At 39.5% G+C, this 14403-nt stretch overlaps 1 protein-coding gene across 3 annotated transcripts in view; it reads left to right on the forward strand.

Annotated features, from left to right (window-relative positions):
* The window catches only part of GK (glycerol kinase), a 35045-nt gene extending 28547 nt beyond the window's left edge, over positions 1–6498 (forward strand). For 2 of the 3 annotated variants that reach the window (XM_033052082.2, XM_033052083.2), the window contains 2 exons: positions 898–984; positions 4073–6498. In XM_033052082.2, the coding sequence (XP_032907973.1) occupies positions 898–984; positions 4073–4080 (95 nt within the window). In that variant the 3' untranslated portion in view covers positions 4081–6498. The remainder of the gene's footprint in view (positions 1–897; positions 985–4072) is intronic. The other variant, XM_033052084.2, reaches the window with a different exon arrangement.
* Positions 6499–14403: the final 7905 nt, after the last annotated feature.

Raw genomic sequence — 14403 nt, forward strand, 5'->3', positions numbered from 1 at the left:
GACTGAACAAAATCTTTCTTCTGAAGTAGAGGCTTTCTCATTTTGTCATGTTTGAATTAAATTAAACCTGCAGACTTCTGTGGTCTATAATTTGAATTTTTATTTTTGTACTATTTTGGGATTAGTTTTTAGTCCCGAGTAATAATATAACACATAATTTATGGATCATATCTTAATAGTTTTTCCAATAAAAGAGAAATTAAATTAAAATGAAAATTATTAAGTAAAGAATCCTCAAAATTTAAGCTCTCCCCTCAATCCAAAATCCACAGTTGGAGCCCTCAAGCTGCATGTGGCGACTTTTTCCTTGAAAGCTAAAATTTTCCTTTTACCATCCTATATGTTGGTTTAAATATTTTATTTAACACTGTGGTTTGCAAATAATTCTGTAAAGGCTATTGGAAAGGGAAACAGGTAACTTAACATGAGCAATATGATTCCTTTCAATACAGACCTTTATGATTTAGTACCCTTACATCTAACCTGATGCTTATCTTACTAGGATAAAAAATTCTGACTTGCAGTAAATAAATCTAGTGATTTTATCTTCAGTTTATGTGAAGAGATATGTTTATCAAAACTTACTTTAGTGATTTTCTCGTCTAACACCTGGGGGGAGAATGTTATTTTTCTTAGTTCTTCAGTACTTTAAGGGTAGGTTAGGATTAGAGAATACTAGAACCTAGATAGTGCTGACAGTGGAATTTGGACTTGAACTCTTACAGAGAGAACCTGATTTGAATTATTATGGGGTTTTTGCATAATATTTTTTTAGTTCTTCTGCAAATTTATTAAACTTTTGCTTTTCGTATATATTTAACACATATATTGCAATTTAAATATATATTTCTCTTTTGATTTGCTTGACTGGAAACACCATCCCCTGGATGCCATCAGGTGACATTAGTATCTTCTATAGTCTGCCTATGGTTATTTTTGTTATGAGTAGCATGGTAATGTTAATCGGAGCAAAGTACATCACAGGTTAGTTATTATTTGAATGAGATCACTTTTAAAACTATCTGCACTATTTTAAGTGTTGGGTTTTTTTGTATTCCATCTGTTTGTCTCTAGCAAAAATGACTGATGCTTTTTGTTGTTCATGCACACAAATGTTCGAGAGTGTGAATCAGGCATAATGTACCTAAGGGAACCAGGGGAATGCCGTCTCAATTCCATCCTCATGTGCCATTTAATTTGTAGCTGTTGGATGCACATGAAACCTTGGAGTCTCCCCTCCCTTTGTGCAGACTGCACACAGTTTATAAAAAGGATACAGGTGGGAACAGACTAGCAGACTAATGCATTGCCTGCTTTACAGTGTGCATGGAAGATAGAATAAGGTTCCATCCTTTATCCTTTATTTCTTCTTGCACTATTTTCAATTATTTGGAGGATCTTGTGTAAGTGAAAACTTCTGTCCCTGAAAGGCTTCATGTACCCATTTGATTTTTCTGGAGCCCTTGAAGCTATTGTATTTTTAAGAGTCTTTGTCTACTAAATCTATAAAACACTCTTCTTGTACTTTGCTCTTGATGGAAAAGTGAATTAATTTAGTCTAAAAAGAAGAGACCCTAGAAGGCTTAGCTGCAAAACTGGGAAGGGATTGTGTGCATATGCAATGAAGATGCATCTTCAACCTGTTAATATACAATTTATTTTAAAAGAAAATTCTTAATATAGATGAAAGTGTCAGTTTAACTTATGACAGAAGTAAGACATTTCATAAAGATATTCTCACGGTAAGAAGAGGAAGCTTATTTGATTGTCATTTATTCCTTGTCGCAGAATTTCATTCCAGAGAAAGTATTTTACTGTATAAGCATTACTGCTGCTTAGTAAGCCTATTGGAGGTTGTTTAGTTTTCTTTTTTTGTTTTGGTTTTGGAGAGACAGGCAGGAAGTGTTAATTAAATGGACAATTGAGGACTCTAGCATGCTGCTGCAGTGATGTGTTTGTATTTTGTTTCCACTCATTCAGCCTGAATTAACTATTCAATTGTAATTTTCCTTGCATGGAAGAGATGGTTGCAGCTTGCGGGAGAACTAAAATCAAACTAAAGAAGTGCTAGGGAAAAATCAAAATGAACAAATGGATTGACAGTGATTTACTAACTCTGGAATGTATCTGTGAGTGAGAAAGATCTGTATTATGAAGAATAAAATAAAACCAGCTGTGAATAAGTGGGTAAATTTTTAACAAGCTGAACAAAGTAACATGACCATAAATTCCAGGTCAGGTGCTTCACCACATAGAGGGTACCTAAAATAATATGGAAAATCAATGATAAATGAGCAAATAAGCAAGTTAAATTCTGGGATTGCTTTTTAAAAACAACTAATCAGTAACTTGCATATTAAACTTGCATTGCTGGAACTCATAAGAAAATATTTCTTTTTCTCCCTTCTTGAAGCTTGTCAGTGCCTTTCTGACCCACAATTGGGAAACTTAACTCACTGTGACCTTTAGAACCCATTTTTGACCTTGTTTTCAGGTAACAGTAACTATCGATATGGTTACTGCTACTATGTGTATATACTTGTTATATATAGAAGTATAATTACTTTATATATTAATGTATAGCATTACTATTTACATTATAAGCTTGGGAAGAGAAGTTGTAAGAAACTTCCTGCTCTTTGTTTTAAAAATTATGAGGTCTCCAAAGAACAGCAACAGTGATGTTACTTACAGGTTGTAGTTCTGCCTAGCATTAGTGTAGAACATGAGATACAGAATTTGCATTGTCAGCTGGAGCACGGCTGCCTTACCCCTTAGACACTTGCTCTGGTAAACATCCTTTTATTTTTAAAAGCTAGAACTTGCTGACCAGGCTTTCCTACTAATTCAGTACAGAAACTCCATTTAATTAATTTGGTACATTTTATCTTTTAGTGAAAGACTAACTCCAATGCAGCCATCAGAGTAGTAGGTTTGAGGGCTGGATTTAGGGAGGATTGAATTCATCCTTCATGTGCTGAAACAGCAGTAAGTCTCACATAGCAGCAGTGCTGATGTTGAACACATCTCTGTAGGGCAGGGCCATGATTTTGCAGCTACTGAAATGTGAAGGAAAAATCTGCTGTGCCAGAATAGAGAGCACTAGCATAGCAAAAGCCCATTTACAGAACTGCTAAGCTGCCTTTTCATGTGGCAGGTGATGACTGAACAATACTCTATTTAATTATATAATTTCATAATTTCATCAAAATCAGGCCAATTACTGGTACCTTATGTTATGATCTTCATTCTTCTCTCCTAAAGAGAAATGGATAGTATTATTTCACTATTGAAGCAAGCTGTATATAACAGTTGGAGTTCTTATGGTGAGATTTTTTAAAGTTTTTCACACTTGTTTTGGAAATGGGCATCAGAGAGATTTCAATATATTCCACAACTGTACCTTTTTCTTTTTTTTTTTTTTCCCTTCAGAGAGTGGTTAGGAGTTAACTGAAAATGATCCTATATTTTATTAGACTCAAATTTAAATAAATGCATTTGTGGGCTTAAATTGGCATCTCTCAAGTGAGGTATAGTGGGGATTGGCTATATATGGGGTCTTTTGTGGCATCTGGGGTATAAAGTTCTTTGACTTTATTCTCAGAATGAGACATCAGTGCTGATAGCAAAACTATATTCTCCCTGCTTAAACACCCTGTGGGGGTTCTTTTTAAGATTCTGTTTTTCCTTTTTAGTTTCTTGTGTTGTGATTGGTACTGCCAAATTGCATACTAATTTATATATTCTGCAAGATAGTTGCAATAATATTTTCCCAAATTTCTGAAAGCTGAGTCATATTTAGAATAAAATAAGCTTAAATTACCTTCTTTCAGTTCTTCTACTCGTTAAAAATTTACCCACCTTAATAGTGTGGTTTCTGCTCCCCTGTTGTGCACATCCCACACACTTAAGAGCTGGCTTATCTGGTGTCACTTATCTAATTGATAATTGCAGTAGTTGAAAACAAAAGTTGGTTTTACTGAATTCTTCTTACAGCTCAGCTGTATTATAGAGTGTTACTAATGTTTTAGAATAAATTTTGTGTTCCTAATGCACACATTTTTTATTTAAGGTAAATGAGGCTACTTAGTGGACTCACTGGATGAAGCTGATTTTTTTGTTTCGGTTTGTTTTGTTGTCTGAAGAGATTCCACCACCAACGTGATTATGCTACTTTTGTGGTTCAATCTATTGATGAATCCATCTGTCACCAGTCCTGCGTAACTTCCCGGTGGTGCACTGAAAATTCAGTCTTCAGCCCTTCATTACTCTGTTCCTTTACCCAAATCAGCTCCAAATGCACTGGAAGCCTTTGTGTGGACTATCTCACATCATCCTCTAAAATTTCACAAGCCCTAGCTTTGTCTGAGAACGTGGTATGAAAAAAACCCTGTAATTTCTGAGCTAATGATGGCAGATGTTTAGCTGTCCTTTTCAGGATTTTGGTACTTCATGCAACACACTTCAGAAAGTTAATGATGCACTATGGAACTTTGCAAACATCTTACAATTCTTCCAGCTGCTGTGAATTACTTTTCATATGCCAATTGTTGCCAAAGATGTTTTATTGTAGTTGCCACTAGTCTGACACACCTTCTATGGTACAAACCTTTCAAACACTAGCCCAAGCTGGATTACCATAGCACAATTTGCCACTGGTTTGGCAATGAGGAGTTTGCTGCTATGGTCCACTGAGTATTGCTGAAACATTCAGTTTTAAGGTTAAAAAGTTTGGTTTGGCTCTGACACATGTAGTCGCTTGGCCCATCAGAAGTATTTATGACACTAAATCCTGTAGTTGTACCTTTAGAGAGATGAGAGAAAACAGTGTTTTGGTTAAGGCCATGTTTCATCTTGTGGTTTTGTGCTAGCTTGGAAAGACAAATTTGATGCAGCATGCTATTGACAGGACAGCTGCTTGGTCCTTAGCAACTGATAATTCTTCAAACTACTCTGTACAGTGCCCTTTTCTTGACCAATACTGCCTATATCCTGTCATCCTGCTTAAGTGACTATTTGTTCAACTTTAGAAAGTTGAAGCTAACTTAGCTTTCATTAAAGAGGGTCCATTCCAAACAAAGTATCAGTGCTTTAGTTCTTGATTTCATTTAGTATATCTCAGGGACCAAAATCTCCCTTTCAGTTTCCATGTCCGTAGTTTTAACTGCAAGTTGTTGCAAAATATGCTGGGACAATCCAACACTCTATCTTGGTAGAGTAAGTACTGGCACCTGAAATGGGCCACTGGAATTTACAGACAATGGTGACAACTGAATCCCATCCACTTTGAAATCTTTTGTTTTCCACATGGAAGGAATGAAGTAATAGCCTTATCTTCAGCTTTCCTGTTTGTACCGACAGCATCCCAAATGCCAGCCTTATTGGCTAGGTCAAGGAAAAGGTGTTCTTGTGATGTTGGATCAGTATGGAATGGCAGCAAGGTTAAATGTGGGAACAACACAGAGAATTTCAAAGATGTGTTTAAATGCACTAGGAGTTAAAGGGAGAGGTTTTTTGTGTGCATTTGCTCTTAAAGATTTTTGTCTTTAACAAAGTTTTTCTTTGATTAGAGGCTTAGTTTTTAAAAGGATGTTATATATGTCTGAAGCAATGAATTGCACAGAAGTTCAGGTCTGTACAATATATTTAATATCAAATACATATTAATTGCCTTTTTATTGTCAAGTGCAATGACTTTTGAAAATGTGACTTTTAACTTAGAAGACAGAGAAAGAACATTTTTCGTCCTGTGGTTGCATGTATAACTTCAGCAGAGAGAAGGGATTTTGTACACAAGTGAAAATGTAACAGCATAATTCAAATGCTCTCTCCTGTAAGTACTCACATGTGAAGTGTGACAGCCAAAATTTCTGATGTTTCCAGTTTGTATTGGAGAGATAAAGAGTGAAAAAAGAATATGATCCCATAGAAAAGTTTTCATACTCCTTACCTTTACTCTGAGCTGTTTCTGATCCCACTGTACCCCGAGGAAGAGGAGTGGAGCAGCCTGTGGAGCACAGGGAGTAAGGGCAGAACACACCTCAAACTCTGGACTTCTGAATATGATCTTTGACTCTTGCCAAAACCACTGAAGTGCTGAACCTGGGAACGAATAATGCTGAAGTGTTGCCTTTGCCCATGATAAATGCGGCAGGGGGAAAGCTTGTACCGAACAAGTAGGAGAGGGAATTTTTGCTGCTTTTCTGACTTATCTTTTACTGGGAAACACAATTCTTATTAATTTTTCACTGAGTAAGGATCATTATTTTATTTTCAATTGCTGTTGCAAATGTTTTTTAAGAGTTTCACATCACTGTTAACTTTCTACCAACATAGTTGAAATATATTGTAAACTGCTTGTTGGCGGGGAGGGGACAAACTGTTAAAGTTAGCTTTTTGTGAAGCTGTGATTTTTTTTTTTTTTAATGAATTACCAGTTTATAAATTCTTAATTGAGAAATGCATTAACTTGGTATTAAAGTACCATAAATTAATTGATGTAAGGTGTTGGTGTATTCTTGCACATCATCTTTCAGACACATTGTCACTAATATTTTTATATGAGGTACAAGTGTACTCTGATGTATATAAAGAAGTCAAGCAGCCTCTCTGAGATGTGCTTTAAGTTGCTCAGATGTACAGGTGCAATACATGCAGTTCTGCATTCTGCTTCCGTGATGCAAGGACTCAAGGACTGGATTAAAAAACACATTTCCTCAAGTCCCTCCATGTTCAGGAAAAAGCAGGAAAACACAAGTAAATGGACAGGAAGGAACACGGTTGTAGTACAGGTTTGATGCAAAGATGGGATGGGGTCAATACACCAAACAGGTTTTGGTCTTACACCACAGTCTGGCAATTGCTACAGATTCAAAACCCTTTGTGAGCTGTGGGGATAGATGTTCATGAACTAGCAAACATTGCTGGGGATGGAGCTCGGAGCAGAAGGTGCTTCTCTTATTTTAAGAAAGGAGCATGGATGTATCTGATGGTTACATTTAAGGAAGTGCACCTGATGGGTTCTTATTCTGTCTCTCTGTGGCTTCCAGCTGCCTTCTATGCATCCAGTGCTTCATGATTGTCCAAGGATATGGCCTTCATCCATAGCCTTTACAAATCCTTAGTCTACTGTATGGAAATCAGTTGTGCATATCAGCAACAAAACACACACACCGACACATACGCGGGAAACAAAAATACATTTGAATTTCACATCAGCACACAAACCTGAGGTAACACCTTGTCACTCGATATCAGGCTTCTCTCTCTGCTCATGAGACTCCAGTGTCTTCCTTTCACACGGCAGAATTGCAGCCTTGCCCTTAGCTGCCCTGCACAAGAGCGTACTCAAATTTCATGACTCATCAAGCTGAAATATTATGAGATTAGAATTTTATTAATTTAATCAGTTTCAGAAGCTTATAAATATTTTTTCAGTGAAAGCTAATACAATGTCTGTTACTGGAACTCTGTGCAGTATAAGCAAGCTTCTTAATATCCACGTCAGCATCCAAGCTCTAATCTTTCCATCTAAAGAGCCCTAGATCTGTATCAGCTATTGGAATGCTGCCCCATTGTGAGCTGTAGCTGGGCCTAGTATGCTTGCTGTATGTACATATGTGGTTTTCTAATTAATATATATTGTATAGAACTGTATATTACTGGAATTTATGGAAGTAGTACTTACCAGTCATGGAGATAAAGATGGGCAAATGAGTAGCAGCCCTTTAAAGCTGGGAAGTGGCACAGGAGCATTGCTGGAATGATTTGTCCAGAGAGCCCAGTGCTGCCCTGAGGGATCTCTAAAGGTTGGAGAAATGGGCTGACAGGGCCCTGAGGGAGTTCTGCAAGGGGAAGTGCCAAGTTCTACTCCAGGAGGGGCAAACCGCTGCACTGGGACAGGCCAGGACCCACCCCACTGGGAAGCAGCTCTGCAGGTCCGGTCCAGGGGTTCCTGGTGGACACAAGTTGAACCCTTGTTTCCAGCAGTTGAGCAAAGGCAGCAAACAGCACCTGGGGTTGGGTCAGGCAGAGTCAGCAGCAGGGCAGGGCAGGTGATCCTGCACTCAGCCCTGCTCAGACACACCCGTTGCCCACAGAAGCTGTGGATGCCCCACCCCCAGAAATGTTCAATGTCAGGTTGGATGGGGCTTTGAGTGTATGATCTAGTGGAAAATGTCCCTGCCCAAGGCAGAGCAGCTGGAACTACATCTTTAAGATTCCTACCAGCTCAAAGCATTCCATGACTCTGTGATACCTGGAGTGCTGCATCCTGCTCTGGGATTGCCAGGATGAGAGAGATACAGACATAACAGAGGAAGGAAGACCTGTGACAGACCACAAAGATGGATGAAGTGTTACAGCATTTGTCATGGGTGAGGTTGAGACACCTGGGCATAATCAAGTTGGAAAGAGCTCAGATATAAATTCCTGACACAAGGATTAAAAGCCAGACCCTCCTCAGTGGTGCCCTGAGACAGAACAAGAGACAAAGGACACAAGTGAGCACAGGAAACCTCATTCAAAAAAAAACAAAACACTGTTTTACTCTGAGAGTGGTCACACAAGGAAGTGGGCTGCTCAGAAAGGTGAGATCTCCATCCAAGATACTCAAAACCTGAAGGGACACGGCCCTGATCTCACCGGCCCTGCTCTGAGCAGAGGGCTGGCCCAGACAGAGGTGCCCTCCTGCCCTGGTCTGTCTGTGGGGCTGGCTAGATCAGCGACAACTCAACCCCAGCACAGGCTGAAGGCTTGAGCCAGCTCAGAACAAAGGCGAGGGGAAAGTCCATGCTGGTTTATTTGGACAAAACCAGTTCAGTTTGTATGAACCGGCTGTCACCCACCGTTGGATTTCAACATTCCTCAGCTGGCAGTCTTGCTGTGTACGTATTTGCTTTGAGAGAGTCAGCCTGACTGTGTGGGCTGGTTATCTTGCTTGGTTTGGTCCAGCGAGACATTCTCTTAAGTAGTTGCAGGGGGAGTTTAAGTAAAATTATTCTTTTTCAGATTTCTGATTGCTTTAATCTAACACCCTATTTTTCATAGGGAATAACACCACCAAGTGGTTCAAAGGAAGGCAAGCTTGGGATAATGTGTTTCCAAAGACATCCCAGTTAAATTGCAATTAGCAAAACCTAAAAGTATGGGTTCCTTAAGTTCTTGTAATGGAAAGACATCAGTTTGGGAGTAATTAATTTTTTTCTGTAGTGTTTTTTTCCTTCAGATCTATGGGCTGCTGGTTTAGGCGTTCCTTCTCTGACTGTCCTTCAAAGTACATCCATGACAGCTGGGAGGATCTCACACTCTGCTCCTTTTCAGTTCTGCAAGGATGGGGTGCTCTGAGAACTCAGGATCCAGCAGCTCCAGCTTCCTGATCACCTGACACACTTCCTACGTCTTGTGCAACTAGAAAACAGACAGGATGGCACTGGCTATCAGTTGTCTCTGTCTAGAACAAGCATTTTCCCTCCCACCACTAAAGCCAGTTGCAGTTGTATTCTGTTTGTTTTGGCAAGAGGATGAGTTAGCCTGCTCAACAGCACCCACACTTCCTTTGCTACTTCATAAACAGCTTCAGGAGTCGGGGTTTTATCACTTCAGCTACTTATTTTTACTAAATTTTCAGTCTTATCCCTTCTTCTTGCATAGGTTGTCTTGCAGGTGGAGCCATTGCTAAAAAATTGCCACAGAGCTTATTGTTTGATACAGATTAATAAACTCTTTGCCTTTAGCTTTTACGAGCACAGAAATCCCTTCATTATTACCACTCACTCTTCAACACCAGGAGCCTGTTGAGAGGATATGTAACATAAATATGAATGCCCTTCCCTGCATGATGTTTCAGTATTAAAATCACCTTCTTCCACAAACTCTAAAGCTGAGTGCTGGCCCAATATGAAGGTTATGGTAAACTATGTAAACTGCTTCAATCTCTATCAGCTTATAACTGGAATCTAACTCCAAGTCTTCTGTAGACAGTATTTTTGGGAAATGAATGCACCAGTGCTGCTTGTCAACCTTGATTTCTCAAGGGCAATTGATTCTTCAGTTGTACAATTCTGAAGAACTGACTCTTCAGCAGAAGAAAGTGCTTTAACAAAATAAAATGCTTTTTGAAATCACAGTAGAAATACTGGAGGCATCAGATAGTCTCCATTTTTGGGATTTTTTTGTTCAGGAAAAAGAGGAAATGGGGTGAATGTGGAACCTGCAAGAGTCATGTTGTCACTGTGAAGCAAAATACAAGATGCTAACTATAATATTGTTCTCAGTTAAACCGCAAGACTTGTGTTTCTAGGTCTCTCCACTAGGAAATATGTGTGTATCACCAACACAAGCTATTTTTATGCGGACTCTAGCCCTCTAAAAAGTGCAGAGCAACATGATGCCTCTATCCTGTGTCTCCAGTACATAAACTTTATAGAAAACACAATGCACCTTGTCTTGCTTTGGATTTCAGCTCACTGATGAACTTGCAGCTCAAGTCAGGGGCTGCCATACCCAGTGACACATTTTGGATCATGCCATCATTACTTTGACTCTTACCAGACTTTTTGTTTGACTTCAGGAATCACACTAACAAACAAATGCACACAAAGCAGGGTTTGTCAAACTTCAAAATGTTAAGTAATGTTGAGCAATGCTAAGCACAGTACATGTTAATATAATTAATGATTAAATTAAATGAAACATAATTGTGCTGAAAGATTTCATTTGCTAATCTTGAAATAGGTTATTTGCTTATTCATGAGGATGTGAAATACTGAGTCACAATTGATGTGCAGATGAGCTATGCTGTATATTGGAATATGCAGGTAGGGTTTTATTATTCAGTGTGTGAGGTAAGCACTTGGGAAAGGTAGGAAAAAAACATACCTGAATTTTAGCAGTTCAGAACACAGTGGTAGATCAATATAACAAGCAGCAGGATGGTTGAAGGTCGTAATAGTAGGATGACACTGGTTTACAAAATATCCCTGATATACGTGATATTGTTGGAAGAGCTCATTATAGCTTCATTAAAGAAAGCCAATCAGTTATTACCACTTGCTTTCCAAAATCTGTTGAAACTATCATAGCAGCATTTGGCACAGTATTGTCAAAATGAAAATGATGAAACCATAATTTAAATATTTATGCAGAAACATGAGTCACAGCTGTACTACCTTACAATAGAAACAAAGATAACATCAGCATGAGGGCAGCTCACTTACACACTGTGGACCAGTACTGCCAAACTAGATTGCACTAAAAGTGCACTAAACACTTATGAGGAAAGATAGTGAGGTCTTTCATAATATTTTTTTAAGTGGTGTGTTAATTCTTGTTTATAGATATTCCCTTAAGATTGTTCATATTATGAATTTCCACCTAAAAGTCAGGAAGTTTCAGCACTAAGGTTACGCACAGACCTAGTAGTCCACATCCATTAAAGTATAAATAGTAATTTCTTTCTCTCAATGGGCATTTCATTTTGGATGCTGCCTAGACTTTGAAATGACTGTTCTATAATGAAGAAAATGGGTGTAAGACCCATGGATCTCGTGTTTCTCTTCTGTTTTGAAGTTTAGATTTTGTAGAGCATTAAGACATGGGACTGAAATTACACTGAGCCACAGCCTTTGCGGACACCTCCCAGGCACCTCTGTTCCCTTCTGGCACTGTAAACAACACAGACATGTTCAGAAGGCTGCTAGCAGTTGTTGGTTTATTATTTTGGGTTTGCTTATCTACTCCATCACTCTGTCTGGACATGGTGTCAGTAAAAGCATTCCTGTTTCAGATCAGGAACAAGGAGCTGGGGTTTGTCCATCTGTCCCCTCACCCTGCTACTGTACTGACAGGATGTGTGGCAGTCTTAGGGCATATGGAATCACACACAGATGCCAGGTAACATCCTACTTTCAAAGCACATTTTCTGCCCATGTACTCCTTTTTCCTCCTTTGTCATGTATCCCTTCTCTTGCTGGATGGCCGAGCAGCTCCAATAGAAACACTCTAAGAGGGCTGAGCTAAACAAGAGTTCTGCCAAAGTCCAAACACTGAGTGTTTGTGGGGTTCAGGATAGTATTTTATGGATTTTTGACAGGTCTGGCTTACATCATGTCAAGAACAGAGTACTGCTTCTGGAAAACAGCATCTGGGAGAGTTAAAAATGAGTGTTTGATGCACTGCATTTGTGTAAGTTCAGCCACTCCCGTTCTTTCCCAGGCTCAGTGCTGAAGCCAGGCCCACACAGCAGCCCCTGGCCAGCAGGGCTGTGCTGCCCATGGCCAGAAGGATGCTCTGCTGGGCTGCTCTGAGGTGCCTGCACACCCCACACTTAATGGCACTGCTGTGCTCTCCCTGGCTTTGTGGGCACTGGGGTGCATCTAAAACCTCTGTACCAGCACCACAGAATTGCTCTGCTGCTATCTTGTTTCTCTGCATTTAGAAAGGCTTTGGCAGAGCTCCCCTTGGCATCTCGGGCCTGAACTAAACCAGGCTGTTATCAGAGTAATTGCAACAGCTCATTTTTCAGGGCAAGTCACATAATGCTTCTAATTTAAACAAATAGGAACAAACAGAGTCTATTCAAAACTAATCTGTCTTCAGTGAAGACAAACTTCCAAATCGTGCAAGAAAATAATTAATGGCAGACATTTACAAAAGCCCCCAGTGACAGAATCCTTCATTTTGGGTGTGTGCACAGGTAAGAACTATCGATTCCTCAGTCCTCTTTGTCCTTACATCGAGCTTGAGTAGCGTTCCATACGTTGGAAATTTTCCAAGGAACAAAAAATAGATTTGTCACCACTGTCGTTTTCTTACCAGAGCAGATGTTACGGAAATGTGGTCCTGACTGTAAATATGAAAATACTGTTTGATCAGTCAAGTAACTACATTCCTGGCCCCATGTGTGAGGTTTATCATTTAGCACCAATGTATATTTCATACACAGAAGTCATTTGCATAGATATTTATTATGTTATTATGCTCATTTTCAACAAGCCTATATTCATTTTGCTTCTTTGACATTTTCATCATTTGCTGGTGCCACCTGGGTTAACATTCTGTTAATGCCACAAGTGACTTGGAATAGTAAATAATTCTGTAATTTATAAACTGCAATATAAACAAAACAAAACAAAACAAAACATGTCCACATGGTGATGGTAAGTTCTGCTTTGAATCTGAAGCTTTTGATTGATTGAAAGTTTAAAGCACAAATTGTATTTTCTGAACAGAGGAGCCTTCTTAATCACATTTTGCCTTTGCTGAAAAGTACCATCTGTTTATAATTTAAGAAAAGACACTTGTTGACTGTGTTAATTTCTCAAGAAAGCTCAATTCACTCATAATTAAAGGCGCTCACTTGGCAGTTTGAGGAACAGAAGCCCTTTGTTTATTCACAAAGCCAGCCATGTGCAGGCAGCACACTCAGTCTTGCTCCCTTACCCTTGTGCATCACATACCCAAGCAGATTCTTGCTGCCAATTAAATCTGGGCCATCTTTTTGGGCAGAGGATATGTGGTGGGATTACACTTTGTCCCTGTGTGGCTCCTTGTTGGACGGACAGGGAGCAGTGTCGAACACCATCATCAGCAGATGGGCAAACACCTCTGGCTTTGTGTCAGTGCCCTGTGGCTGGATCTGTCAGGCAACAGCCCAGCATCACCCTGGATCCCATCCACTCACCCTCCCTCTTTCATTTCTCTTCATTCACTTGCTGCTTTGATATGGGCACACTCTGTTTAAATGATTCAAGGCTAACAGCAGTGGGACCAGCAGCTGGCCCTGAACTTGTGCCCAATTTGCACCACAGGCTGGTTCTTTGGGAGGACTTCAGGCTCTCTGAGGAGTGATTTTGGACCTTCAAAGGCAGCAAGGCTCTGGGCTTGCAGTAGAACTGAATAATTCACCTGGGGTCACACCAAGATTCTTTTGCTCAGGGCTGTCACTCTCAAGGAGCAGGACCTAAACAGAGAGGTGTAGTCTGATCAAAGCCCAAGTCCTTAGCCAGGATGGCAGCCACAGGCAGCTCCCACTCAGCCATTCACATCATGGCAGCTTTGCCCAGGGGACATTTAGAAACCTGCCAGGGTCTTTTACAAAAATAAATCCAATTTAAAAACACAGAGTACTGCAATTGCTCAGGTTTATCAAATTTATCAAATAAATTGTGTAAAGGAAGTGGACTTAAAGCACTACTAAAGTTTTAATTAAAATTTATTTCAGTATGTAAAAGGAAACCACCAACTTTTATAATTAAATCTTGGCAAAAGGATTTTAATGAAAATGCCAGCACGTAAATTGCATTAATTGTGTAAAGCTTCTCAATATGGCTTTCTCTGCTGCTCTGCTGATAGAGTAGGAAGAAGGATGAAAATAACATGCCAAAACCCCTCTGCACAAGAGTG

The sequence above is a fragment of the Catharus ustulatus genome, chromosome 2 (assembly GCF_009819885.2).
Source record: "Catharus ustulatus isolate bCatUst1 chromosome 2, bCatUst1.pri.v2, whole genome shotgun sequence".
Taxonomy (NCBI): domain Eukaryota; kingdom Metazoa; phylum Chordata; class Aves; order Passeriformes; family Turdidae; genus Catharus; species Catharus ustulatus.